Source organism: Phalacrocorax carbo, chromosome 2 (genome assembly GCF_963921805.1).
Source record: "Phalacrocorax carbo chromosome 2, bPhaCar2.1, whole genome shotgun sequence".
In the NCBI taxonomy this organism is placed as follows: Eukaryota; Metazoa; Chordata; class Aves; order Suliformes; family Phalacrocoracidae; genus Phalacrocorax; species Phalacrocorax carbo.
This window is the reverse complement of record NC_087514.1, coordinates 162,506,302-162,533,765: the sequence shown is the minus strand read 5'-3', so window position 1 is coordinate 162,533,765 and position 27,464 is coordinate 162,506,302. Positions and strand designations below refer to the sequence as shown.

The 27,464-nt window shown below is 50.5% G+C and overlaps 1 protein-coding gene across 6 annotated transcripts; it reads left to right on the top strand.

Annotated features, from left to right (window-relative positions):
- The first annotated feature begins 4,435 nt into the window (after positions 1-4,435).
- Positions 4,436-26,912, top strand: LOC104050365 (cryptochrome DASH-like). 6 transcript variants are annotated; one of them, XM_064445114.1, is made up of 14 exons: positions 4,437-4,639; positions 4,762-4,934; positions 7,273-7,366; positions 8,606-8,736; positions 9,615-9,763; positions 10,122-10,210; positions 12,033-12,106; positions 13,533-13,622; positions 15,503-15,582; positions 17,516-17,575; positions 18,652-18,809; positions 22,677-22,796; positions 23,827-24,003; positions 26,280-26,525. In XM_064445114.1, exons 1-14 carry the CDS (start codon positions 4,574-4,576, stop codon positions 26,376-26,378), a joined length of 1,560 nt encoding a protein of 519 aa, XP_064301184.1. In that variant the 5' UTR covers positions 4,437-4,573; the 3' UTR covers positions 26,379-26,525. The 6 variants fall into 6 exon arrangements, with proteins under 6 accessions (XP_064301185.1, XP_064301184.1, XP_064301183.1 ...); XM_064445113.1 differs by having other exon boundaries at positions 26,277-26,525; XM_064445115.1 differs by lacking the exons at positions 23,827-24,003; positions 26,280-26,525 and adding an exon at positions 22,991-23,803 and having other exon boundaries at positions 4,436-4,639.
- The last annotated feature ends 552 nt before the right edge of the window (positions 26,913-27,464 follow it).

Sequence of the window (27,464 nt, the reverse complement as noted above, 5' to 3'; positions counted from 1 at the left end):
CACCAGTCATAGAACAAGAGGAAACAGCCTCAAATTGCATCAGGGGAAGTTTAGATTGGATATTAGGAAAAATATCTTCCCTGCCAGAGTGGTCAGGGAGTGGAACAGGCTGCCTGGAGAGGTGGTGGAGTCACCATTCCTGGAGGTGTTAAAAAAATGTGCAGATGTGGTACTTTGGGACATGGTTAGGGGGCCTGGGGGTGTTCAGTTGATGGTTGGACCTGATGATCCTAGAGGTCTTTTCCAACCTTAATGATTCTATGATTCCATTCTCAAAAGAATCCATAGCCAATGTGCGATAGTTACCTTCTACCTTATTGTTTACAGTGCTGCTCAGTGCATGGTTGGACCTGCTGTTGCTGTATCTGCTGTCATAGACACTGTTCCTGGTCAACAGGAGGTTGTCCCTATTGAGGAAGACTTCTGCCTTCTCCTGCCTCATTGCTTCATCACAGCCTTTTTCTGTCTAGGAAAACAAAAATGTTGGTGTTTGTATGTTGTTGAACTTCCACTACAGCAAGTCAGTTCCAGAAAGGGAGAGAGGAAGGGGAGGGAAGGGAGGAGAGGAGGGGAGGGAAGAGGAGGGGAGGGGTGTTTGGGCCACCTCCATTTGCTCCACCACAAAACTGCCTGTCTTTCTAACAGATTTGTTCTGCACAAGCCACAAGAGGAGAGCTTACTGCAGGAGTGATGAGGTGCAATTCTACAGCTCTGTTACCCAAGATGGGTACAACGAGCATTTCTGACTGTAACATTTGACTTCAGGAATAAACAAGAGACGATAAATGGTTTTAATGAGTGAAAAAGGACACCCAAAGCAGCAAGGGGAAGAGTACCACTAAACGATTATTGACTTGGGAGTTGGGGTCTGTCCAGGACCTTGTATCCCCTGAGGTTGGCTGAGAAACAAAGGGATCACATGCCGCTGTTCACATTGCAAGAAGCAATTGCTAGATTCTGTCTAGCCTGGTTCCTAAGTTTCTCGTAGGTCTGGACGGTCCATGGCTATCCAATTCTTTTATCACAGGTTCCCTGGGTAACTTCATCAAAGTTCACAGACCTCCCCCCACGTTCCATGAATTAACTAACAACGTCAGGGCTCCAGGAAGGAAGCCATTTCTTGGAGGATACTTAAAAGAAAAAAAAATGATGGTGGAAAGCGTGTTCCCCTCCATACTGGCATGGAGACTGCTGGTATTGCGGCATCTGCTGGCAAAGCTTCTCTGCTTCCCAAAAGGAGAATGGAAAGCTGGAACACTGTCTTGGAGTAAAGAGACAGGTGTCTGTGGAAAAAAAGCAAAGCTTTTGTTCTTCTTGACTGTGTTCATCTGAATGGAAAATCCAGGCAAGGAGACTGGAGAGCCTGCAGTTCACAACGCCAGGTCTCCGGTTTTCTAATTTTGGAACAAAGTACTCCTCACCACCGCTTTTCCTAAACACCCTGTTACATGTATTTTCAGAGGATGATTTCACAAGGTCTCACAGAAGCAGGGACTGAGAAGACGTATGTGCAGAATCTAAGAAGGAGAAACAACTGTCTAAGTAAAAGCTATCGTGCTTTATTATCAGGGTAGACTACAGAATGGATGCAACCAACACTGTTTTGGAAAGCAGTGGCCTGAGTGTACAACAGGGTTTGTACTCTCCTACAAGAATGCAAGGGAAATAAAATTGACCTCCAGCCATGTGACAGAAAGGGTACAGCGTTGGGTGTAAGGAGGTCTGGGTTCTGGGCCTGAGCAAACTCTGTGTCCTTTATGGACCTCTGTTTTTCCAGCCCGCTCTTGCTGCCTAGGTTGTGACATTTAAGAGCTATGTCGGTGCAGTCTGTTGTGGTGTTCTTGCCACCACCGCAATGTTGGACACCTTGCATCCTTTATATCCGTGCAAATAGAAAGCTGGCAGAGACTCACTCACTTTTAAACCCCCTTTGTTTCTTTTTTGGCATATCAAGAGTTTAAAATCTTTTCTGTTTATTTATGTTGCAGAGGTTTCTGTTTAGTGGAAGGCAGCCTTCCTTACCAATGGGAAACAAACCCCTTCCAGGCAGTAGGGCACATCTCTTTTGCACGCACATTAAATACGACCTCTTTAAGTTGCAGTGCAAGTGGGTGGCTGTCTAGCAGCTATGAGTAAGCTGCAAGAGGATGTCATTATTGCCAGACTTGGCCCAGCTTAATGTCAACCAAGCCATTGTGGGGGAAACCCGACTGCAAACAAAAGTGAAGCCAACTGCACTGTTTGTCCTTGTCCAAATGAAGGCAAAGGCAAACAGGGAAGATTTATAAACTGGATTCCTAAAACCCCTCCATTTCTTATACGATAGAGAAGTGTGTGCTTCTATGGCATATGCACTGCAAGCTGACAACAGCGTTTTCCTTGGGCGCGAGCCAAAGTTTTGGCTCTACTTTTCTTTCACCAAACATGAGCCCTCTGAGATGAGTCACTGGTTCTTATAGTGGGCTGCAGTCTGCTGAGCCAGGAAAAGGAGCCCTTGTTGCACAGAAAGGGAATCAGGAGATGATGTGTCATGTGGGTCACACGGGGAATCGGCATCACTTCCCACAGCCAGCCAGCGCAGATTGCGTGCAAAGGATCTGCCAGCCTGGAGGAGATGGAAATAAAGCCAGGACTCCTCAGGACCCACTGGGGTTTGGGCACCACATTTAATCTCTGGACAGCATCTAAGAGTCCATGTGGCTCCACCAAAAGCTCCACTTTAGCAATTCAGGTACTTGAATGAGTTGCAGCAATTCACTTCTGTAAGCTTGGATCCCCAGTCATCACCAACTCCTTGCTGCAACACATTAACCCCTTCCCCATCCTCTCCCATCCCAGGAGAACCAGCAGAGTTACACGAGGGGACCATGTGGCCAGAGACCTCTGCCAGGGAACCAAGCAGGGTTTGGGGTTTTCTTTTGCATTTCCTCTTATTACAAGAGCTGTCAAATGGAGAAGAAGGATCCTGAGTGACAGATCAGTGGGTAAGGGATGTGTCATCACTGGTGTGATGACATCACTTGACTTATGAAAACTCTAAGATGAGCCAAGCCTTTTCACTTCGGCTGTCACTCTCAGTGCTGGAAGTCAAAGCCACTAATTATTGCTAATCTACAGCTCACCTTTTGCTAGTCAACAGGTGAGCAAGCTGTCCACAAAGCTGGCTCACACACTAGCGGGCAAGGGTGCAGCCCTATCGCAGCCTCGGCACTTAGAGGATAAATATTAATCAATATTAATAGTCAGAGCCGGGTGAGCGGTGCTCCTTGCAGGTGTTTCACCATGGCTGCACCCCAGCACGATGGCACAAATGGGGCAGCGCTTCTGTGTGAGGTGGCTCCCAGCTGCTCTTATGTGGAAGAGAGATTATCGAAGTTAAAGAAAAAAAATCACAAATTCAGCGGTAAGTGGGCTCTGGTGAGAGGCTGCACAGAAAGGCGTGGGGACTTCAGGCTACTGGAAACGGGCCTCCTGCCCCGCCGCCTCCTCTGCGCCCGCACAGCCCACACCGACGCCGCTGAGGGCTCGTCCCGGGCCCGCCACCATCCCGGGCCCGCAGGCAGCCGGAGGCGGGACGGCCCCTCCCGGGCGGGGCGGGCTGGGGGGGAAGCGGGGCGGCGAAGCGGGAGCGGGCTGGGGGGGAAGCGGGGCGGTGAGGCGGGAGCGGGCTGGGGGGGAAGCGGGGCGGTGAGGCGGGACCGGGGCGGGCTGGGGGGGAAGCGGGGCGGTGAGGCGGGAGCGGGCTGAGGGGGAAGCGGGGCGGTGAGGCGGGAGCGGGGCGGGCTGAGGGGGAAGCGGGGCGGCGAAGCGGGAGCGGGCTGGGGGGGAAGCGGGGCGGTGAGGCGGGAGCGGGGCGGGCTGAGGGGGAAGCGGGGCGGCGAAGCGGGAGCGGGCTGAGGGGGAAGCGGGGCGGTGAGGCGGGACCGGGGCGGGCTGGGGGGGAAGCGGGGCGGTGAGGCGGGACCGGGGCGGGCTGGGGGGGAAGCGGGGCGGCGAAGCGGGAGCGGGCTGGGGGGGAAGCGGGGCGGTGAGGCGGGACCGGGGCGGGCTGGGGGGGAAGCGGGGCGGTGAGGCGGGAGCGGGGCGGGCTGAGGGGGAAGCGGGGCGGTGAGGCGGGACCGGGGCGGGCTGAGGGGGAAGCGGGGCGGTGAGGCGGGAGCGGGGCGGGCTGAAGGGGAAGCGGGGCGGTGAGGCGGGACCGGGGCGGGCTGGGGGGGAAGCGGGGCGGTGAGGCGGGAGCGGGCTGGGGGGGAAGCGGGGCGGTGAGGCGGGACCGGGGCGGGCTGAAGGGGAAGCGGGGCGGTGAGGCGGGACCGGGGCGGGCTGGGGGGGAAGCGGGGCGGTGAGGCGGGACCGGGGCGGGCTGAGGGGGAAGCGGGGCGGTGAGGCGGGAGCGGGGCGGGCTGAAGGGGAAGCGGGGCGGTGAGGCGGGAGCGGGGCGGGCTGAGGGGGCCGGGCCGGACTGACAGGCACCGAGCTGAGGGAGGACAAGAGCCGAGGCGGGCTGAGGGGGCCGGGCTGAGGGAGGACAGAAACGAGCCGGCTGAGGCGGGACAGGCCCCGTCGAGGCACCATGTCGGGGGCAGCGAGGACGACCATCTGCCTGCTGCGCTGCGACCTGCGCGCCCACGATAACCAGGTAGGGCCCGGCCTGCGTCCCCACGGGTATTTCTTTAGAAATAGCCCCGCTTTTGGGTAGGCTGGGGAGCGCATCCTGCACCCTACCCCCGAGAGCTGTCGAGGTCCTCTCTGTGTTTCCAGGTGCTCCACTGGGCTCAGAGCAACGCAGATTTCGTTATTCCCCTCTACTGCTTCGACCCGCGGCACTACCTGGGCACCCACTGCTACAGCTTCCCGAAGACAGGGCCTCATCGGCTCAGGTTTTTGTTGGAAAGCGTGAAGGATCTAAGGGAAACTCTCAAGAAAAAAGGAAGGTAGTTGAGAAAGCACAGTGCAAATAACACATCTGTTTTTATTTTCTTTGTCTTTTTCAACACGTATTTGTGCTGTGAGTCAAATCGTGTCAGATACTCTGGGATCTGGTCATGGTTCATTTCAGAGACCCACAGCCCTTCTGTTAGATATAATAAGGTCCCGTACATAGCCCCTGTTAGACGACCTGCTGTGGCACCTGCAAGGGATGGCAGAGCCATCCAGGCTGCGCGCTATTTGAGCTTTTGCTCTCTTGAACTCAGATACCACAGATGGGCGTCAGTCTTGAGCGCTTTGCCCTGAGTCTTGACGAGTGAAGACATGAACGGCAGTCTTTCGAGATATAGGCAGCAACACTAGCCCCATGTCATGTGCCCGTCTTTGTCCCTAGTGAGTTTTCCCTAGGTGTTGGCTTGAGACAGACCATCATAGATCCTGGCTTATGAGACTGGAGGGTTAAGTTTGCTCATGCCCTGTCCCACTAAAGCCATCTCTTTGGCAGGCTACACTGTGGGAAAGGGGTCTTCAGGGATTTCTCCTTCTTTAGAAACCATAACTGGGGTAGACCAGGGTCTGAAGGTCTGGATGCTGAAGGATCCCATTACCAGATAACATCTAGCTTCGCTTCGCAGAAGACATGTCAGCCAGCCTGTCTTCTCCCAGAGCAGCATAACAGTGATAGTAGAAAAGAGAGGAATGGCTCTGGGTTTGCAGTGCAGCGTGGACTGTGCTGATGGTGAATGTTATAGGAGACTGGAAGAACTGATCAGCGGGTATCTGCACCCACACCCTGCGGTGAACAGATTCAGAGCTGGTTGAATGCTGCTGTGCTGTTGTCAGTGGCTGGTAAGAGATTGGTCTTCTGCAGTGAGAGATGTGTGGCTCCATTTCCAGTCATGAAGTATCTTCTTAATGCAGTGGTAGACAGAAATCTCCTCCATGTCCAACATGTGGTGTTCCCTGGGGGCAGCCTGATCTCTGCTTTTCTGTGGGATGTAAGGGGAACAGCTCTCTCAGCAGCACCTGTTGCTCCTGTCTTCTTCAGTCCCAGTCCATCTTTGAAGAAACTTTTCAGTTATGCTTTAAATTATTCTGGCAAAACCACTCTGTTACCTCTTTAAGAAACTCTTCTCCAGCACAGGCCTCTGTTAGATGACACAGTACTCTGTGTGTGTGTGTGTGAGGGAGAGAGGCAGAGTCACATATGAAGCTCCTCACAGAACTCTACACCCACCTCTGACCACCTTTCTCACCACAGCTTCTCTTTTGGTCTGGTGCCCTGGGTACACAGCTGGGCAGTTGGTAAGGTTGCAAGGTGGGAGAGAAGTTTTGCTGGCTCCATTACAAACACAGAGCATTCAGGGGAAAGAATTCCTCTGAATACTCCCACGTGAAAGTGGAGAGGTGTCGTAGTTCAGCCCCAGTCGGCAACTAAACACCACACAACCGCTTGGTCACTCCCCCCACCCCTGTGGGATGGGGGAGAGAAACGGAAGAGCAAAAGCAAAAGGAAAAAAACTTGTGGTTGAGTAAGAACAGTTTAATAATTAAAATAAATTCATAATGATTATGATAATAATAACAATAATGATAATATAATAAAAAGGAAAATGGAAAAAGGAAAAAAAAAAAAAACCAATACAAACGCTCACCACCCGCCAACCAACACTGCTGGTCCCCGAGCCAGCTCCTCCCAGTTAACATACTGGGCATGACGTTACATGATATGGAATATCCCTTTGGCCAGTTTGAATCTGCTCTCTTAGCTGTGCCCCCTCCCCTCCCGGCTTCTTGTGCACCTGGCAGAGCATGGGAAGTTAGAAGTGTCCTTGACTAGTATAAGCACTACCCAGCAACAACCAAAACATTGGTGTGTTATCAACATTGTTTTCATTTCAAAGCACAGCACTATGCCAGCTACAGGGAAGAAAATTAACTCTATCCCAGCTAAAACCATGACAAGAGGGGTCTGCCCACAGGCCACCACTACTTGTGAAGGGGACTGAAAGGGGAATTGGTTCTTGAACCTCAGCCTCAGTGTGTGAGGATGAACAGATCTGACAGATTCACTTTTAGGTAACAGCCTGGCTTTCTGCCCAGCCATCCTTTCTAAGGCATCTGGGGTGGTAGAAATGTGTTTGACACACGCTCAGCCCCAGAGGCTTACAAACTGTTCATTAGGTCCTAAAAAATGTAGGCTAGTCAAATCCTGTCTGTCTGCCTCCACATGCTATGCGTGCTCCCTAGATAACTAGTACATGGGTGCCTGGGCCAGAACTAGGTCCTCCTGTACACATAATAACAGCAAATCTAATTCAGGCCAATGTTTTGTGTTTGCAGTACCCTGGTTGTGAGGAAGGGGAAGCCAGAAGATGTGGTCTGTGATCTCATTACTCAGTTGGGCTCTGTCAGTGCTGTGGCTTTCCATGAAGAGGTAGGGGAAATATCTGAGCGACAGCAACATTGTTAAAAGATAAAATTAGGTGTAGACGTTTCTTCCACAAAATGGTGATGCAGATCCTGTATGTTCAGAGCCTTTCCTGTCTGTGATATAGTTAACCTTGGGGAAACTGGCTAGCTCCCGGGATGGGGATGGTGTAGGTGTCCGGGTGGGAGTCCTTGCTGGATGACAGCAGCTATTTGTGATTGATCACTTGCAAGTGCTGTGTCTTCAGGAAGAGGGGTTTCCAGAAACTGGCATTTTAAGTCCGCTGAATCAGTTTCTCCTTCTGTTTGCATCAAGCTGCCTTTTCCTGGCGCCTCCCTTGCACAGGGAGCTAGCTGCCATGGGGCATACTGTATTGAGTGTAGAAAGGCCCACAGGGAGCTGAGAGTACCCACATTTAGGCAGCTGCCCACCAGTGTGTTGAATGAAACATGAGTCCGGTCCCAGACTGCCAACACAGAGTTGGCATGTCACTGACCTGTCTTCATGGAGCAAACTAAGTGGGTTGATCCAGAGCCTGCTGAATCCAACGGTGGGCTCTGGATGCAAACCACTGGGCCTGGAGGCTCTGTGTACAGACAGACATATGTATATATGGATGCAGGTGCAGTCAGTATTAGCAGAGTCTGGGCCTCAGACCTGCACCGCAGGTATCCCTGTTGTCAGGCCTACAACCCTTGTAACGCAACAACCTACACACGCCATAGTGCCCTACCTCATGCAGCGCAGCCACAGGGGATCAGACAAAAGGCCTCATCTAACTCCATAGCCTTTTTCCTCACAGTGACCGATAACAGATGCCCAGAGAAGACCACAGGAACAGGACATATCTGTAAAGATACTTCCCCTGCATACTTTCCCAGCTCTCCAAGAATCCGTGGCTCAAGTACTTCTTGACACAGGAGTGCTATCCTGATACTCATTAACCCTCAGTGGATTTCTTTTACATACATTTGTCCAGTCACCTTTCCAGTCCATGCAAATTTAAAAGATCTGCAATGTCTTACATCAAGGAGTTCCTTATTCTGGCATTGGCACTACTAAGGGAGAGTGAAAACACCTGCTGGGTTTGGCAGAGGGAAATACTCAGAGATTGTCTGTGTGAAACTGTCTCTAAAGGGATGAAGCTAAATGCGGAGGTGAGGGAGGAGGGCAAGACCAGGGTCTGTGTTCATGTGGGAGCTGAGGCCATGCAGCTGTGGCCTCGATGCATTTTGTTCTCCCCAGGCCACGCAGGAGGAGCTGGATGTGGAGAAGGGGCTGTGCCAAGTGTGTTGTCAGCATGGGGTGAAGGTTCAGACATTCTGGGCATCCACGCTGTATCATCGGGACGACCTTCCCTTCAGGCCTATTGCCAGGTGGGCTGCTCCGCAGTATCACTTACTCCTCCACTGTCCTGTTTGTTTCTCACTCCAGGGAACTGCTCAGGAGGGATCGTAGCTATCCGGTCCCACAGAAAGGGACCCATTAGTCCATCCGCATTTATGGAACAGTGCTGTCATGCTCATAAACATCAAGGGGAAGGGGCACATTCATCCCACTGCACTAGTAGGATTTACGCTCCAATATGCATAAAGCCAAGAGGTGCTTTACTGAGGAACTGATTTCTCTTTGCCCTCGACCAGCACAGTTTGGATACTTGGTCTGCAGTGCGAGTCCTCATGACATCGGACTGGGTTGCTCTGTTACTCCCTCTGGATAAATGCAGCTGCCTGTGACAGTAGCCCTTTGCATGTGGACTATTCATGGCTCCCTCAATAGTCACTTGAGGGGTAGTTGATGGAGTTGAGTGATTGATGGTATCCTACAGAAAATGTATAAAATAGGGCAGAAGAGTCAGGCCATAAAAATGCTTGTTTCCCTCCATTGACTGAAAAGGCAGTGGGGAGTGGCAAAATTTTATCTTGAGGTCAGCCTTGTGGGTAATCAAAAATTAGCTGAGATAATTCTGACCTTCATGGATGGCCCCATCAGGACACACCTTAAGTTGAGAAAGCACCATTTCCATCAGAAGCAGAAAGAAATTGGGTGAAGGACTGAACTTGCTATTGCTGCTAGGTCCCGGGGCATCTTCTGTGCCAGGTGTTGCACAAATATGCATCACAAATATGAACTCGTCCCTCAGGAGAGCACAGGCTAAAAAGCTAACCCTTCATCTGTGGAAGCTGTGTGGGGCTGTGCGGAGGGGCCGGGGCAGCCATCCTACGGAGACCTGACTGCACTGTCATCTGTGCAGGTTGCCCGATGTCTACACCCATTTCCGAAAAGCAGTGGAATCAGAGGTGAAGGTCCGGCCAACCCTGCGCATGGCAGATCAGCTAAAGCCTCTGGCTCCGGGCGTGGAAGAAGGGTGTATCCCTACAATGGAGGAATTGGGACAGAAGGGTAAGAAAACTTAATTTAGCAGTTGCTGCCATGAAATCCTACTTAGAGATGTTTCTTACTGAGAATCAAAACACAGAAACCTCCCAAAGGCAGTGGTTGCCCTTCAAACTGTAACCAACCCTCTGTTTAATCATTCAGCAAGAGAAGGTAAATTCCCTGCGTGGACGAGCTGCCCTGCAGCTGGGTAGAAAACATCCTCTTAATCAGTAATTTTCAATGTTTGATGTGGCCCTTGTTTTAAAGGAAGACCAGGGCACAATCTTTCATGTCGCCAAAGCAGACATCCCTACTGCTGAACATCCCTACCTTTGAGATGCTTTCCAGGGGGATAACAAGGTGATGGTGTTTTCTGTGGCAGATCCTGTGACTGATCCGCGAACAGCCTTCCCCTGCAGCGGAGGAGAGACCCAAGCTTTAATGAGACTGCAGTATTATTTTTGGGACACGGTAACTCTTACATTTCCTTGTCTCCATCCTCCCCCTTGTACATACAGCTGTGCAAGTGGGTGAGGCTGCAATTTCACTTCCTAATAATATTTCCTTAGATCCTGTATAACACTTTACAAAGGAGGGAATTAGCATTATTTCAGTTTTTCAGAGACAAACTAAATCAAAAAGAAGTCATCCAGGAACTGGGAATGTAAGCCAAATACTTAGGGACCTAGTTTAGTGGCCATCCCTCTTAAGTCTTTTTTTCCATGAGCTTTTGGGAATTGGGACAATTTTTTAGCTCCTTTACCTTGATTTGCCCTTTCTACTCTCCTGTCCCACATAATCAGAATGCAGCTCCTCCATTTTGGAAGAGTAAAAAGTGGCCTGAAGGGCCGCAATTGCAACTGGGGTGAGGAACAACCAACCCAAGCTGCTGGCTGCGGTTAAAAATAACAGGAGGTTCCCAGTAGTCTGGTTTAAAAACTTGCAGACAATAATTACAGCTACTTCTTGCTCCCTCACTTTGCTGGAGTGAAGCCGCTGCTGACTCCATTTTGTCTGTGCATCCTGACTGTTTTTGAACCTTTTCCTAGTCTAGTTTGAGAAACTGCCTTAAATATGCCTTGTGTGAATTTAGGTGAAGGCGTGTGTGCTGATTTCCAACAGCATCAGACCCTACAGAGCTTTGTGGATAAAGGGGGTAGCACCTCTCCAGCTGAGATGGGTTAAGAGGTGTGCTGTCTCCGGTGTGCTCACTGGGACAGCCCCCGGGGTATTCTTTCAGCTGTGCTGCAGAAGTTCCTGCATTCCCTTGCTGTTGGGGAATGTTGTTGTGGTTTAACTCCTGTGGGCAGCTCAGCCCCACCCAGCCGCTCCCGCACTCCTTGCCAGTGGGATGGGGGAGAGAATCGGAAGGGTAGAAGTGAGAAAACTCATGCGTTGAGATAAACACAGTTTAATCAGTAAAGCAAAAGCCTCGCACACAAGCAAAGCAACACAAGGCATTCACTCACTGCTTCCCATGTGCAGGCAGGTGCTCAGCCATCCCCAGGAAAGCAGGGCTCCATCGTGTGTAACAGTTACTTGGGAAGACAAACACTATCACTCCAAACGTCCCCCCCTTCCTTCTTCTTCCCCCAGCTCTATATGCTGAGCATGACATCATATGGTGTGGAATATCCCTTGGGTCAGTTGGGGTCAGCTGTCCCAGCCGTGCCCCTCCCAACTCCTTGTGCACCCCCAGCCCACTCGCTGGTGGCGTGGGGTGAGGGGCAGAAAAGGCCTTGGCTCTGTGTAAGCCCTGCTCAGCAATAAGGAAAACATCCTCTGCATTGTCAATGGAGCACCCTGAAAATGGAGGCTCTGCACCCTGCTGGAAATGTGGGTAGCCCAGAAATAACAGCGATCAGGATTCCTGCAGCTGAGTGTTGGGTGCTGTCAGGCACTGTGGTTCTCAAAGCCAAACAGGCAGCCAAACATGGACAAGGGAACTGACCGCCAGTCCCACTGGTGCTTGTAAGTGAATTATTGATCTAAAGTCGGACATGTACGGGCAGGGAGTGGTACAGCAGTTTCACAGTGCTTGTAGAAAGAGATGTGCTGCAGGCTGAAGCAGGGAGCGTAGCTTGTGACGTGCATCCCAGAGCTCTAACGAAAATTGCTGGCCTGATTAATTCCTGTGCACTGGAGGCAGTGATTTGGCAGCTCTGTAATCCTCGCAGGCAGCCATGAGAGGGAGCCCAGCCCTGCCAGATTGCCCTGGCTCCAGTATGAAAGAAAACATATTTAGCAGGTTGCATGTAAAGTATTAAAACCTTTTGTTCCTTTGCTTGCACAGAACCTCGTTGCATCTTACAAGGAGACTCGGAACGGACTGCTGGGAATGGATTACTCAACTAAATTTGCACCATGGTAAAGATTTTTGTTGTGAGACTGGAAGCTCCTTCTCTGCTCCTGCCCCAAACTGATGTTACCTGCCTGCTGAGTGCTCAGTGGACGTGGGTAGGGGTCCAGGTATGACTCCCTTGCCCGTTTTGTTGGGGTAGAGCAGCCTCAGAGCTGCTCTTTATTGCGGTTCCCTGGGAACATTCACGCAATTAGGAATTGCTGAGGTGTAGCAATACTGTGCCAAGAGCCCAGTGTGCTGGCAACAGTGGTGCAGACAAGACGCTGGACAGATACACAACTTGTCTTTGGCTTTGTGCTGTTTGGGGTATCTGGGACGGTTGAGGGCAGCCAGGGAAGAAGCATAGCTTCAGTGTGTTGATGAGGCTGTAGCAGAACTTGATCTGGTCCTGGTTTGCTGAATACTGCGGAGCAAGTCACCTCACCTCACTGCCATTCCGTTTTACTGCGGGGTGAAGAGACGCATCAGATTGTTCCTATTGCAAAAGAATCTCTTGTATGAGGTAAATATGATGACTTCTAATTAGGGGTTTTAGTCTCGGGAGCTGGAAGGGGCAGAATTAATTCTGGACTGAAACTGCAGCAGCTTAACGCTGAGAGCATCTGGAGTGTTTTCCCGACAGAATTGCAATATGAAACAATGCTTTGAGGCTGCTACGGGTCAGGATTTATTTTCAACCGGCTTTGTGCTTCAGCATTGCAGCGGATGGCTCCACCTGGTGGCACTTTGGGGTCCCAGGTCCGCTGGCACTGCAGCAGGTCTTTCTCTGGTGATCTCCACTGGAGATTTTTGAAGCTGGTGGTTTGCCCAGAGCGGACAGTGCTGATCTGGCTGCCCCAAAGTGTTCTTCCGTTAGATAGTCAAAATCAGACCGGTCCAAATTGCTGCCACCTCATACTGGCCATTTCTAAGTGTTCGAGCTGGTCAGTTAAGAAAAACTCTTCAGGCCCTTTCTTCCCATTTTTCAGAATTCATCAGAACATCAAATGTTTCCACAAGCCCTAGTGGGAAATTGCAGTAAAATACATTTCTAAGAAAATCAAGCTGTTGAAAAGCTAAGGCAGATGATGTAGAGGTTGACATTTGAGATCCATTTCTCGGTTTGTCCTTGGTGTGCTAAGTCACCAGCTGATCGAGACTTTTAGGCAAAAGGTATCAAACCTCTGTAAAATGATTTCTCTCGGTAGCTTGGAGGCTCCTGTAACAGTCATATGCTGGGAAGGGGGGGGATTTTGATTCTCGATTGCAGAGTTTCAAAGAAAGTCATACAACTTAGCTAAAGCCGTTTGGGAAGTCAGTGGCATAACTGCAAACCAAGCAGAAGTTTTTGGACAACGACTCTAAACACAAAACTGCCCCTCCACTCCCTCTGCGCAGACATCAAGCTGTCAGTCCCGCACTGTGTTCAGGACAACATTCTTCTGCCTTCAGGCTGGCGCTGGGCTGCATTTCACCTCGATACATCTATGAGCAGATCCAGAAGTATGAAAAAGAGAGAACAGCAAATCAGAGCACATACTGGTATGTCCCTGCACCACCACTGTGGCTTGTTTTCTCTGAAAAGGGAACTGGCATCTCACGCACAGGAGAGGGTGATTTGTTAACTTTCTTCTTAATTAACGTTTGTTTTCCGTGTGCCTGCTCTCTGGTTCCTCTGGGTTGCTTTGCAGTTCTGTTTCAGTATGGATTTATTAGTCTGCCTTTGACATCCAGAGGCTTTAGGCACTTTATAAGTAAAGATTATTAATGCTAATTGTCATTATTGCCGGGAAATTGTGGCTCATGATTTTAAAAACTGATCTCTGTAAATCATCACTCTCCCTCTCTGTATTGTTATTATGCGCTGGATGAGAAGGAAGAAGAATGATTTACAAAAAAAAGCCAAAGGGTTTATCACACCAAGGATGTGACCAGGGTTTCATCCAAAAGGCTCGACGACTGCGTGACCTGTACGAATCACGTGGTGTCAGAAGGACCTTCGGCCACAGGCTCGCAAATGGCCCCCTGCTTACTCAGCTGCTTGGCCATGAGCACACCACCATAGCAAAGGGGAAGAGGGGACTGGAAGCGGGCGTAATGCATCCCGCCTTGTCACCCGTGCTCTTCCTCACGCTACCGCTGGCTGCAGGTTATCCTGAAGGAGTCTGGGGGACAGTTGAGGTCAGTGTATCCATCCCTGGGCTGGCCTTGACCTTGCTCGTGCACTCTGCTCTGCCCAGACACTGGGAATTAGAGCCTGGTAGAGAGCTTTTGTGGAGGAGCAGGTTCGTGTTGGAGCCTGGCCTAACGCTAGACCTGGATGGGAAAAAAACCCAAGCCAGGAATTCTCTGCAAACTGTAGAGCCATGTTTTTGTATTGCTTTGTTACATTTGCAACATGTCAAATAGCACAGTGTTGGTGAAGAACAGGCAGAATATTGCCAACAATTCCGGCCAAAATACTCAATTTCATTAAAATTCAAATGCCAGATAAAATATCGACCTCTTGCCTGTTGAAGTATATGGTGTTTTTTTTTCTTCAAAGACAATTAAGAAAAGAAAGATTTCAAGAAATGAACATATTCATATTTTTCCATCAATAGCCAGCTAGCCTCCCTGCAGCTGGGGTGCCAGAGTGAGCTAAGCATTTTAAAGTGATAAATAATTATAAAATAGAAGCTGTCAAGCTCCCAGGCACTGCAGTCAATTGTACAGTGAAGTACAGGTCATGGTGGCTGCACACGAGGGACTGGTTGAACCTCAGTAACATGACAGTAGCTTTTAGTATTTGGACAGTGTCCTGTTTTGTAATCAGATTTCCAGAAAGATCTTGTAAGCCTAAACATTAGCTGAGCCGGAGATCTGAAGCAGGTCTCAGAGGCTGAGGTGCCATTGTTTTATGAGAAGCTATTTTTATATAATTATTTTTAATGTAAGACTATCTATTTTCTGCGGGCCTAGCACCTGATCTCATGAGCTAGACCACTGGAAACGCAGTTTTGAAAGGTGCCTTTAAGTCCCTTACAAAGGTGATTGCTTAAATCAATGCAGAGCTCTTAGGAATGTGCTGACATGGTTGCTCATGCGGAAGCGTGAAGCTGAATCAGGTCCTCGCCCTGCTCTTTGGAGAATTATATCCCAGTGGGGACAGATGAGAAACAGGTTTCCTGATACTCTGCTCCTGCAGTAGAGTTAAGCAAAGCTTCTCAAGTGATTCATGCAAAGTTTGCTTTCACTGTAGTCATCCAGGTGCAAGCTAGGTAAGCAGGCCTGGGGCAAGAATGGTGTCATGGGAAGGTACGTGAAATTGCTCGTTGTGAATAAACCTCACGGCGTTAATGATGGGTGCTGTGGAAGCCACATCCTAATTCAGTAATTTTATCTGACCCACAGTAAAATACAAGTATGGCTTTGTGTTTCAGGATCCTGTTTGAGCTGCTGTGGCGGGATTACTTTCGATTTGTGGCCCTGAAGTATGGCAAAAGGATTTTCTCATTAAGAGGTGTGTATGGATCACCATATTTGGTGAGGAAAGCTACAGTCTTACAACAGGGAAAGTAAGAGAAGAGGCTGTCAACATTGTGTTGTACAAATGTTCTTCTCAGAGCACTCGTGTCACCACCCTGGGATGTTCCCAGGAACTTACTGTTAGCACAGAAGTGCCTCCACACCACAGGGCTGGACACAGTGTAGACACTGAGACTTCTGCCCCAAATCTGATTAGATATGAGGTGTAGTATTAACACCTTAGTGGCAAACAGCAGCACAATAAGAGTAAAGACGCTGTTCGGAGACGCTCCTCCTTTGGTGGAGAATCCAGGCTCCAGGCTTGCCCAGGTTCACCAGAGAGTCTGGGACAGAGCAGGAGCTGACCCAGCAGTCTGAATCCCAAGAAACCAGATATTCTTTCTGCCTTGCACTACAGAGGGATCAGAACAAGTTTCAGCTCCGGACCCAGTCACTTACGTGCAGCTGTCTACACATGGAATGAGGGTCTGGGCACTCAGTGCAGCAACAAATATCCAGTCCATATAGTCAGGAAACCTGACAGCTGCTGCCTGTGTTGGGTGAGCTGTTCTCCGTGGGATGCAGCTGCCCACGCCTCAGCACACAGCGCTGTTTTAGGTGCCCAAGGTCAATCTGCCTGGCATCCAGCTGTGGCTGCGGAGGAGCGTGTTTCCCTCAGGGCCTGTGTCACATCTGCCAGGCCTGTGTGGCTGTTTCGGATGCCCTACAGCCTCTCACATGGCACTGGGTGCCAGTGGCAGGCCTAACCTTAGATGCCTGGAGCTAGACTTGAGTCATCCCTATTGTCTCCGTTCCACTGTCCGGAGGACTGTAATTGCCACCGGACCCCTGCCAACATAAAGCCATCCCCCTCATCTGTTCTCACCTCACTGCAGAAGCAAAGTGTTATTGGGGGCTTCTGCCAGGCAGCTCTGGGTTCAGTATCTGCTACAGAAACAGATTTCACATAAACATCGTCCTGGAGTAAAACTGACCAAGAAAACACTGGCTTGGGCCAGAGCACATCATCTGCCACTTGTGAGGTCTGAGTCATTTTTAAGTGAAAAAAAAAAAGAGCAAACACCAATGTTGTGGTTTAGCCCCAGTCAGCAGCCAAGCCCCACGCAGCTGCTCGCTCACTCCCCCCTGGTGGGACGGGGGAGAGAATCGGAAGAGTAAAAGTGAGGTAACTCATGGTTTGAGATAAGTCAGTTTAATAGGGAAAGCAAAAGCTGCGCACAGAAGCAAAGCAAAACAAGGAATTCATTCACTACTTCCCATGGGCAGGCAGGTGCTCAGCCATCTCCAGGAAAGCAGGGCTCCATCGTGTGTAATGGTTACTTGGGAAGACAAACACCATCACTCCCAATGTCCCCCCTTCCTTCTTCTTCCCCAGTTTTATATACTGGGCATGACGTCATATGGTATGGAATATCCCTTGGGTCAGTTGGGGTCAGCTGTCCTGCTGTGTCCCCTCCCAGCTTCTTGTGCACCCGGCAGAGCACGGGAAGCTGAAAAAGTCCTTGACCAGTGTAAGCGCTACTTAGCAACAACTAAAACATCTCCACATTATCACCGCTGTTTCCAGCACAAATCCAAAACGTAGCCCCATACTAGCTACTACAAAGAAATTTAACCCTATCCCAGCTGAAACCAGGACAACCAACAAGACAAATAATCAAAATCCGTTAGGGCTTGAGCATCCTCTGTGTGCATGAGACTCCCCTTTGCAATGCTTGAAAGGAGGAACAGCTCATCGCTAAACCTTTGCAGAAGGAATGTGGCTTGTTTGTAACACCACTGAGAGGGCTAGCCTCATCCTACTGTCTTGTGTCAACCAAGGTGCCTCCGGCTGTCACTGTTTTATTAATAACTGCCTGCATCACCATTTGTCTTCATTAGCAGTTCATTTTTTTTTCCCTTAATAGGGCTTCAAAGTAAGGAGGTGCCCTGGAAAAAGGACCTTCAGCTCTTCGACTGTTGGAAAGGTCAGTAGAAACCGCAGATTTGGCTGCGCGTGCTTTTGGTTTTCACGTGTCTGCATGCTAACGTGTGCCCTACCGCTAACTTGGAGTTATGTAGGGGAACAGTCGGCATGATCAGGCCCTGTCATTTAAACAAGGATTCAACCCCTCCATTCAGTGCAAGTCCAGGATACTTGGCTTCCCTTCCGAGACCAAGCACCCCACAGGAGCAGGCCCGCAGGCTATCATGAATGGCTAAGCTCTGGCCGGCCGGTACAGGCTTTGCGAGATGCACCCCAGTTAGATGTTCCTGCCCAGGTGGAAATACTTACACCCTGTTGGTCCCTTCTGTTTAGTCACACAGAGGCTGACCAGCCCTTCTCATCAATGCTGGATTGTCATGCCTGCTACATTTTGTTCTTCTGGTTGATTTTGCTTAGAAGGTTAAAACAGCGTTGGAATAAATCTCATCTTCCGTTATGCCACAGCCTTTTAATATCCTTGCTTTTCTTTAGCTTTTAGAACTTTGTTGTCACATGTATAGCAAGCATGATATCTCAAAACAGAGAGAGACTAACAGATTAAAGTATCAGAATCAGTGAAACCCACACCTATATATCTTTCCTCACATTAACGCCATGTGTGTCCATTTGCACACAGGGACAATAAATCTTTTCTTTAGCAATAGATAAGGCTCTCTACTTTTCAGGTGCTAACCCTTGGGGACTTGTCCACTACATTCCTCTCTGCTATTAGTCACCTGTCAAGAATTTTTCTGATCTTGGCCCATCTCACCATTGTGTACATATTTATTTTGCTCTGCAAAATTCTGTGCAATCCACCTGATTCATTGTTTCCCAACCTGAGGTTTTTTTGTTCCTTGGTTTTTTTCTTGCCAAAAATTCTCCTCGTTTCGATTTTCAGTATAATTTCCCATTTAATTTCCAGTGAATCCAGCTAGACTTCACTGAAATCTCTCCCTGCCACTGCACGCTGGCACTGTCTTACCTGCTGGGGTGGCTGTGACCACATGACCACAGGTTGATTTATGAGTGCCCGATAATGTCATCACATCCCGGTGCTGTCTTTTGTCTCTGCAGAGGGCAAAACAGGAGTTCCTTTTGTCGATGCCAACATGCGAGAGCTGGCTGCGACGGGCTTCATGTCTAACAGAGGGCGGCAGAACGTTGCCAGCTTTCTCACCAAGGACCTGGGTCTAGACTGGAGGATGGGGGCCGAATGGTTTGAATACCTGCTGGTAAGACTAAACCCTTGGTATCTGGAGTTGTTTGTGCTTCCTGCCCTGAGTGACAGGCAGGAGGACAGCCCTGCCTAATAAGGAAGGATACAGACGATGATCAGTAATCCTCAGGCTGATATAAATGCATGTATATACTGCTTGCATGGCATGTACCGCCCAAAGCTCACGTACGAAAAGGGAATCTATCAACCGATATGTAGCTAGGAAGTTTGCAATGGTAGTTTTGATCCTCCACATAGAGTTTTAGTGGGAGGTCTGTCACACTTGGAAAAAACCTTCAAGTATAAATTATGTTAGCAGTGCTCTGACTTGCTCACCCCAGAGGCTGGGGAGGAGGACAGCCCAGAAATAGAACATAAAAAGGAATGTTTTCTGGCCACCAAAGCCAGTGCTGGCACAGCGCCTTTGCATTGATGGCGGTGGCCAGGGAAGCCATCTCGTCAGGAACAGGCGAGTATGGACAATAGTTGGTTCAGCTTCCAGAGAGCTCCACCTGGGCTGGAGGCATCCTTCTTCTTTCTGGTGAGTCACAGGCCTCCCTGCCCACTGGAGCACCAACTTGTTTCTTGCAGGCCCATCAGCAGTCTTGCGAGTGCAGTTAAATAGCTGAGTTGCTTTTCTGTCCTCAGTCCCCATTAATTCTTCGGAGGAAGGTCTTAACAGGCTGGCAGCCCCCAGTTCAGAGCATAGCTCTGTGCGTCTTTGCTTGGTTGCCATTATCTCTGGTGATACCGATGGAGGGGCTGTCAGTAGCAGCAAGCTGAGTGGTGAAAACTGAGGCTGAGGGGGTGATAGCCTGCATTTGTTCTTCACCAGTCTGAACGGTACAGATTGAAAAGACTAATTTTAGTCTTTTATATCAGCCTCACATTAAAGATCTTGGCTGTAGGATACAAGAGGCTATTGGCAATCGGGAAGCTTTCCGCTCACTGGGATGGCTGGAGGTACAGAGAAAGCCCAGTCGCCTTCCCATTATCTGCAATTAAAAGGGCCTTTTTTGTGAATGTAATTTTCTTTGAGCTTCCTTGGAGCTGTGTTCTGACATGGCTTCAGCTGTGGAGAACTACAGGAAGATCTGGGTGCTCTTCCCATTGCTGTGTCTCACACCAGTGCTGTGAGAGGCAGTGGGCTTGCACGGTAACACAGTGCAGGACTTCGGCAGGATCCTCCAGAAAGCGGTATTGGTAGTTCCAGAGAAGTAATGCTTTTCCAGATAAGACCGAGAGCCCCCAGCACAGGGCACCAGAGAACTTGTATCAGAAAAGTGGTGGCCTTGTCGTTCATATACTGGCTGGAATTTGGGATGGAAAATCTGACCTTGAGTGCATTTCTTCTGCAGTTTCAGTTGGTTGTAGAAGAGAGCTGATACTCTGCATGCCCTAAATTTGTGCCAGTGACTTGCCAAGCAGGGGCTGTGTTTCCGTATGGATGATCTAATTTCTGTAGCCCAAGTGCATCGTGTATGACATACCATGGCCCTCCCGAAGGATGGTACGGCACACACAACTGCACAGACGCATCCGTGCGTGCCTGTCCTGCCGAGTGAGCCACTAGGGCCGTTTTGAATGTTTTGTAGCATTTGGTTTTTGATGGCGTCTGTCAGCTATGGCTTTCAGAGCAGTTACAAAGGTGACTTTGTTTCAAAGAGAGGGCAGCTTGCATTTACAGGCAAGCCTCGTACTCAAAGTCACCAGCTGATTAGGAGTTGGGAGTCAGAAATTGAGGCTTTGATCTGATGGGCAGGCAGCCTTGCCCTCCTCAGAGAGCCTGGCTCACTTTGCAGCCAGACTCAGAGGGCCATGAAAGATTCCAGGTCCTATTCCCCATGTGAGGAAGACCTGAAAGGTCTCACAGTACTAGAAAGATGCTCCCTGGGTTACTTACGTTTATTCATATGGGCATGAATGTTACCAGCCTTGCAGGATGCAGGATTTAGGACTCTGCAGTAGCCCTTTCAGCTCGGGAAGCCCCAGATGCTGATTGCCACCGCAGCACCGCAGGCTGGTGTGGCATAGGATGATCCTTGTGTCCCCCCGTCCCTTCCTTTCCACTTGTGTCACACTGATATATTGCTGGACAGGTCTGTTACTTTAACCTGGTGGCATCCCCAGAGTAACATAGAGGAGACATCAGTCCGATGGGGGAGATACGGCTATAGAATGGTAGAGGCCAGTACAGAACTCAAACTGGTCTCCCTCGCCTCTAAAAAGGGAAACCAGTGCATATTTCATCTCTGATACTTCCAGCAAAGGCCCACCACATGTTTGCACGTGCCTGTGAAGAACAGGGTGTTTATTATCCACACCAGACGGGCAGGGAAACTAAGGCAAGCTCTCTGCAACCTGCTGAAGCCAGGGGGGAGGCCAGAGACCTCTGGTGTCCTGAACAGAGAATATCTCAGCTATGATTTCATTCACAGGGTCAGGCCCCAAGGAAAGGGAGAGAAACAAACAGAAGAGAATGCCAGGAAGGGGCAAGGCCGAGGGGGAAATGAGCCTGCCTCCTCCAGTCCCTCTTGGATTTGCCCTCACCTCCCACACATGCTTTCCTGTGTGTTAATTGCACAGTCAGGCTTCAGATGGCATCTTTCTTTCCCTCCTTATCTCACCAACGCGAGGAAGTGCTGCCGGGAAGGGAAAGCCTGGAGCACAGTGGCTGTTGAGCACCCGGACCCCAGCTCTAGGCTAGCTTTGCAGAGAAAGGGGATGGGAACTTGGCGCAGCCAGCTCCCCTCTGCCACCTGGGTGTGTTGGGCTCCTTGCTTTAAGGAGGGGCTGAGATTTTGGGAACGTCACCGTGTGGAACGGTTGATGCTGCAGCTGCAGCGAAGGGAAAACAATGCTGAACCTGCTTAGTGATGTGTCTTTGCAAACTATTTCTGCTGCAGCTGCCAGTGCTGCGCTTTCGCAATGCAAACGCCCCTCCTAGGAATGCGCCAAGATCCCGTGCCCTGTTTGCTATCGCTGCCGCTCCCCTCCTGAGCTAGGTTTGAATTGGCCTAAACCTGCAAAGCTTCTGATGTTGGATTTAAGCCACCCTGCCCAGCTGAAGTGCACTCAGGCTGAACCATGTTCTGTTCTCATTTGTGCCTGTTTCAGGAGCCTTGCCCCATTTTACATAAGCATCCTTGAGAGCTTTTTATTTGTTTAGATGTAGAATAACTTGACAATGCGCAGCCTACTGAGTACATCATGTGAGCTCTGGCGTTTCCCGTAGTAAAGCACCTCTCTCTGCCAAGTCCCTATGACTCGAGGCTTATCGCCTGACAAAGGCTGAGTATAGCAGGGAAAAACTGCAGTGTTTGTATCAACTGCATCTTCATACGCTCTGTGTGGTCACCCCGTACAGCCTGAGTTAGACTCTTCTCCAGTCTGCCTAACACCACCTGCCGAGATGATTCTGCTAGTCTGTGGTCTCTGGGTAACTTGGTCAGGAAGGATTTTACCTTGTATTTGAAATTATTGGGTTACTGTTTCTTGGAATATGAGCACTTAAAAGCTAGGGCTAGTTGTCATGAAGCCTGCCAGATGATTTTAAGATGATTTAAAAAAAACAAAAAGGAAACTGAGAATGAGAGGTACTTTGGTTGGACCTTTACCTATGTCCTTGACCTATGGACTACAAAGTGAAGTAGCCTGGGAAGCTGCTCCCAGCTGTACAGAACAGCCGTGCAGCATGGTCCTCTTCTGAGCCGGATGGCTGTACCTACATGGCAGGTACAGTCGGGGAGCTCCGACTACTCCAGTGTGGCCAGGCTGATTGCCATGCAGGGAATTTCCCCTTGAGATAAGGGGTGGATGGGGAGACAAGATTCACCGCGGGCTGGCCCAGCTCTTCTTACTGATGTCTTCCTCTGTTCTTAAGGTGGATTATGATGTCTGTAGCAATTACGGCAACTGGTTGTACAGCGCTGGTATTGGCAACGACCCGCGGGACAGCAGGAAGTTTAACATGATTAAACAAGGCCTGGATTACGATGGCAATGTAAGTCTTGTTTGGCTGTCTTACAACGAAGAGTGCAGCAATGCATACGCAATAGTTTCAGGGAACAGGGGAGATCAATCTGCTCTGTAGCCACTGCTGCAAAAACAGTTCTGCGATCTCCTTGCTGACACTCAGGCAGGTTCCTCGTCGTTGTACAGGAAGATCTGACGTTTACAATCTGCTCGTGTCCCCAGAGGCTGGTGCTCTGCATGCCCTCCCTGCCCTGCCGTGGGTCTGTGTGTTTAGTGGTTCTTCACCGTTTCTTCCGGGTAACAGCCACACCCCACCCATATCTCCCACGGCCACTTCCTTGAGCACAGAGCAGCTTCTTGGAGAACTCAGAAGTGACAAGAGAGACGGAACTGCTCACATGGGACCTCAGGAGGTCTGGGAGAGTAGATTAAACCTGTGACTCCTCTGACTATCCTCCGTAAGTGGTGGGAGCAGATAAATCAGGTAAATCGCCCTTTCCATGTGCTCAGCCAGTGTTCACATACCAGATTACCTGTTCCATCCCTGTTCCTTAGCTTCATGGCACGCTGCACTGTTGCCTTTCAGCACTGTGGCTGGCAGTACCCAGCAAGGAGTCAGAAATTCGTCCTCGTAGGGGACTGAGCAGTATTGTTAATGGGAGAGATCCAGGGGCAAGAGGGGTTCTTGCCAAGCACAAGTGCAGCTAAGCTACTCATCCTGGTTTCCTTCAGTCACTGGAAAGGACTTCCTGGGAGTGACTTCGTCTCGCTGTCCTAAATAGGGCAGGTGAACTGTACCAAAAAAGCACCTCTGTTTCCCTCCTCTGCCTGCAGAGGGAGAAGAGCTCCAGCACCCAGGTCTCTGTGTTTAGGCATGAATTTTTGGTAGAGGGTTTAGCAGGAGGGGCTAAGACTTGACAGAGGTAACTGATGCTGCAGTACGACAGCTTCTTTGGCTGGAAATCAGGCTTTTTTCTTTCACATTAAGAAAGACTGTGGCTGGGAAGCACTTACAGTGGGTCACTGAATGGATCCTGTCCCACTGGTTCTGTTTGCAGGGGGATTACGTCGGGCTATGGGTCCCAGAACTACAGGGCATAAAGGGAGCAGATATCCACACCCCTTGGGCACTGAGCAGCGCCGCTCTCTCCCAGGCAGGAGTTACTCTCGGTGAGACCTACCCACAGCCAGTTGTGACAGCCCCAGAGTGGAGCCGACACATCACCCAGAGACCCGTGAGCACTGGGAAGGTTCAGATGGGGTGGGAGGGCTCCAGGCAGCTGCTCTGCGGATGTAGGAGCAGCTGTGAATCTTGCTCTTCTTTCTCAGGTATAAAGGGAGAAAATTGCTTTAATGCAAAGTTTTGCTTACTATTTTCCAGGTAGCTTTTCTTACTCAGGTTTATCCTTCTGGCTATGCATAGTGCCAGTTATACCTGCTGGGGTGAATGATGTACCTTTTAGCTGCTTCTTCATCCCAGCAGCCTTAGGTGGACAGAGCACGTCCTTTGCAGCATCCTTCCCTGCCTGCACTGGCAGCCCCAGTGGCAACCAGGGTGGGATGGGCGTCTGTGCAGGCCTCCGCCAGCCCAACCTCCCCCCAATAATGCCGATGGACAGAAGGGAGCTGAGGCTGATGCGCAGTTTCCACTCTGTTCATGAATCACAGAATAAACACAGTTATAGGGGTTGGAAGGGACCTCTGGAGATCACCCCGTCCCACCCCTGCTGGAGCAGGCACCCCCAGAGCAGGGGCACAGGGCCGCATCCAGGCGGGGGGTGAATGTCTCCAGGGAAGGGACCCCACAGCCTCTCTGGGCAGCCTGTGCCCCTGCTCTGGCACCCGCACAGGGAAGGGGTTTGTCCTCATGTTCAGGGGGAACTTCCCGTGTTCCAGCTTGTGCCCGTTGCCCCTTGGCCTGTTGTTGGGCACCACTGAAAAGAGTTTAATCCCATCGTCCTGACACCCTCCCTTTAGATATTTGTAAGCATCGATGAGATCCCCCCTCAGCCTTCTCTTCTCCAGGCTGAACAAACCCAGGTCTCTCAGCCTTTCCTCACAAGGGAGATGCTCCAGGCCCCTGATCACCTTCGTAGCTCTCTGCTGGACTCTCTCCAGTAGTTCCCTGTCCTTGAACTGGGGGGCCCAGAACTGGCCGCAGCCCTGCAGGTGTGGCCTCACTAGGGCAGAGCAGAGGGGGAGGAGAACCTCCCTCGCCCTGCTGGCCACACTCCTTTCCATGCACCCCAGGGCACCGCTGGCCCCCTTGGCACCAAAGGCCCGGTGCTGGCTCAGGGTCACCTCGCTGCCCCCCAGCATCCCCAGGGCCTTCTCAGCAGAGCCGCTCTCCAGCAGGTCCCCCCCAGCCTGTGCTGGTGCGGGGGGTTGTTCCTCCCCAGGGGCAGGACCCTGCACTTGCTTTCATTGAATTTCACCAAGCTCCCCTTGGTGCAGCTCTCCTGCCTGTTCAGGTGAGTTGGAAGAAAACCCACTTCCTACCGTGCTTGAGGGCATCCAAACTGGAGTCAGCGAGACCAGTAAATACGGGGACTGGCCCTTGCACTTTGCTTTTTGGGTGTATCTACCCTTTTGAACGGGGTCAGATTAAGATGTGGGTCCTGCAACACGTCAAGGCTTGTATCTGCTGGCTGGGCTGCTGGTCTTGGAGGAGATGAGTATGGAAGGGAAGTGCTCTGTAGGTCGGGGTGGGATCAGTGGTGGTGGAGCTAGAAGGGAAGTAAGAAATGTTTGAAATCAACAGTTGCATATTTCAAGGACTTTTCAGCATTTTGGCTTCCCCCATGCCTCCTCCTGAGTAAAGATACTCTGTGGAGGCTCAGATTTAGTTGCCATATGATGTTCAATGAAGAACAAAGCATGTCTCCATTTTGGGTTTTAATCCCAAGGTGCAGCATTGAATTTCTCAGGGCAGATTCCTCTGCCATGAGTAGGAAGTTTTGCGGAAGGAAAGCCTTCCCCTTCCAGCTGTGCTGTTGAAGGGCGTGGATTATTACCCTTCTGCTTAAGGGTGCATCCGAGATCAGAGAAAGGAGCCTGTGGAGGAACCCCTTGGCGAGATGCTGGTTTGAGGCAGTGATGAAACTGGAACCCAAAAAACTCCTCCATCAGGCAGGAGTTTCATTTTGATCAACTTTCCGGCCGACCCGGGGCTCTGTGGGCCTGCACGGCCACACTCTGCTCGCGAAATTAAAATGCTGCTGGGAGAGACTCTTGGCCCAGTGTTACTGAGGCCTGGAGAAGAACCTCTCCCCTCAGCCCCCTCAAACTGAACAACAAAATAACTTTGAAAACACAAGCCCACGTCTTAGCGGAAACCATAGTTTCCCAAGTCCAAGGCTACAGCTGTGCCTGTCAGGCCTCCCCTCCTCCTTGCGAATTTGGGGCTAGAAGTGCCGCACGCACATTTTTCTCTACGTCAGGGCTGCTTTGTGACCAGACTCACTCCGCAGCATCACTAAATACCTCACTATTCACCCTTCATTTGCAGCAGGGAAGCAGTCCCCACCCCAGGAGAGGACCTGCACGCACACCCGTGCAGCGCAAGGACAGAGGGATAGATTTTTACTTCTCTCGCAAGAAGGACGTGTGATGCAGGCTGCCCGGGAGACGCGCTCAGCGGGGGCGCCCGCGGCCGAAGCGGCCAGGATAACGGTTCATCTTGCACCAAGCCGACGACAGAAGTCCGGCCCCAACAACGTAATGAGGGATCTGAGGGACGCGAGCTGGATGCGGATATTTGGAGGCCGGTTGCGGTGATGCCAGCTTGTATTTTCACTGGGGCGCTTCGGCTGGTGCCGCGAGCTCTGCGGCAGCTGCGGGTCTGGCTGCCACGGGCAGCGCACCGCTCCCGACTCTGTGAAGTCCTCTGGTTAATTAATTAATAGAGCAAAATGGCACGGCCTTTCTGTTTGGAGGGGGTGCGGCTGCTTTTCCAGTCCCTCTTGCTTTGCACTGGCGCTTACAGCTGTTATAGCTAAACTTCTCTTTATGAACCGGAGCAGATGGTTCATGTGGCAGGTGTTCAGTCAGAACTCTTTCTAACAAACTTTCTGATGCTAATATCTCATATTCAAAAGCTTTAAAACTAACGATTATTGTGCAATTAAAAGTTTTGCTGCTGGAATATTTTATCTTTCTCATTTCCCCCGGTGCCACAGAGATCCATAGACAGCGCGAGGCTTTGGAGGATGTTCTTTTACATGTCACCGTACTTCAGAGGAACACTAAATTCCTCTTGAAAACTGCCCTGGAGTCCTCACAGGCCCTGGCTTGTCCTTGGTACCAGCCTGGAAGCTGAAAACTGCTCAGCTCATAGCTGAGAACTGTGTTTCCTACTCAGCGCCAAAATAACAGTCTAAACCGGTCATTTTAAGCATTTTGGTTTTATGCAGAGCATTGTACTCACTGGAAGTGTTTGGGAATATGGAGACAGACATATTTGTGCTGTCGTGGAGCGCTGTCACCTGGTGGAGAGCCCAGATTTGAACTCCTCGATCCCAAAAGCAGGGATATGGCTCTGGATTTATTACCACCAGATACCATTTGGGCCTCTTGTGTAAGGAAAAATACCATAATTCTATTAAATGTGTTTGAACACTTACTTGGATAGATGGGTTCGGGACTGGACTGAGAAAAGTACTGACACAGAGCACAAAAGCAAGTTCTTAGAATCATA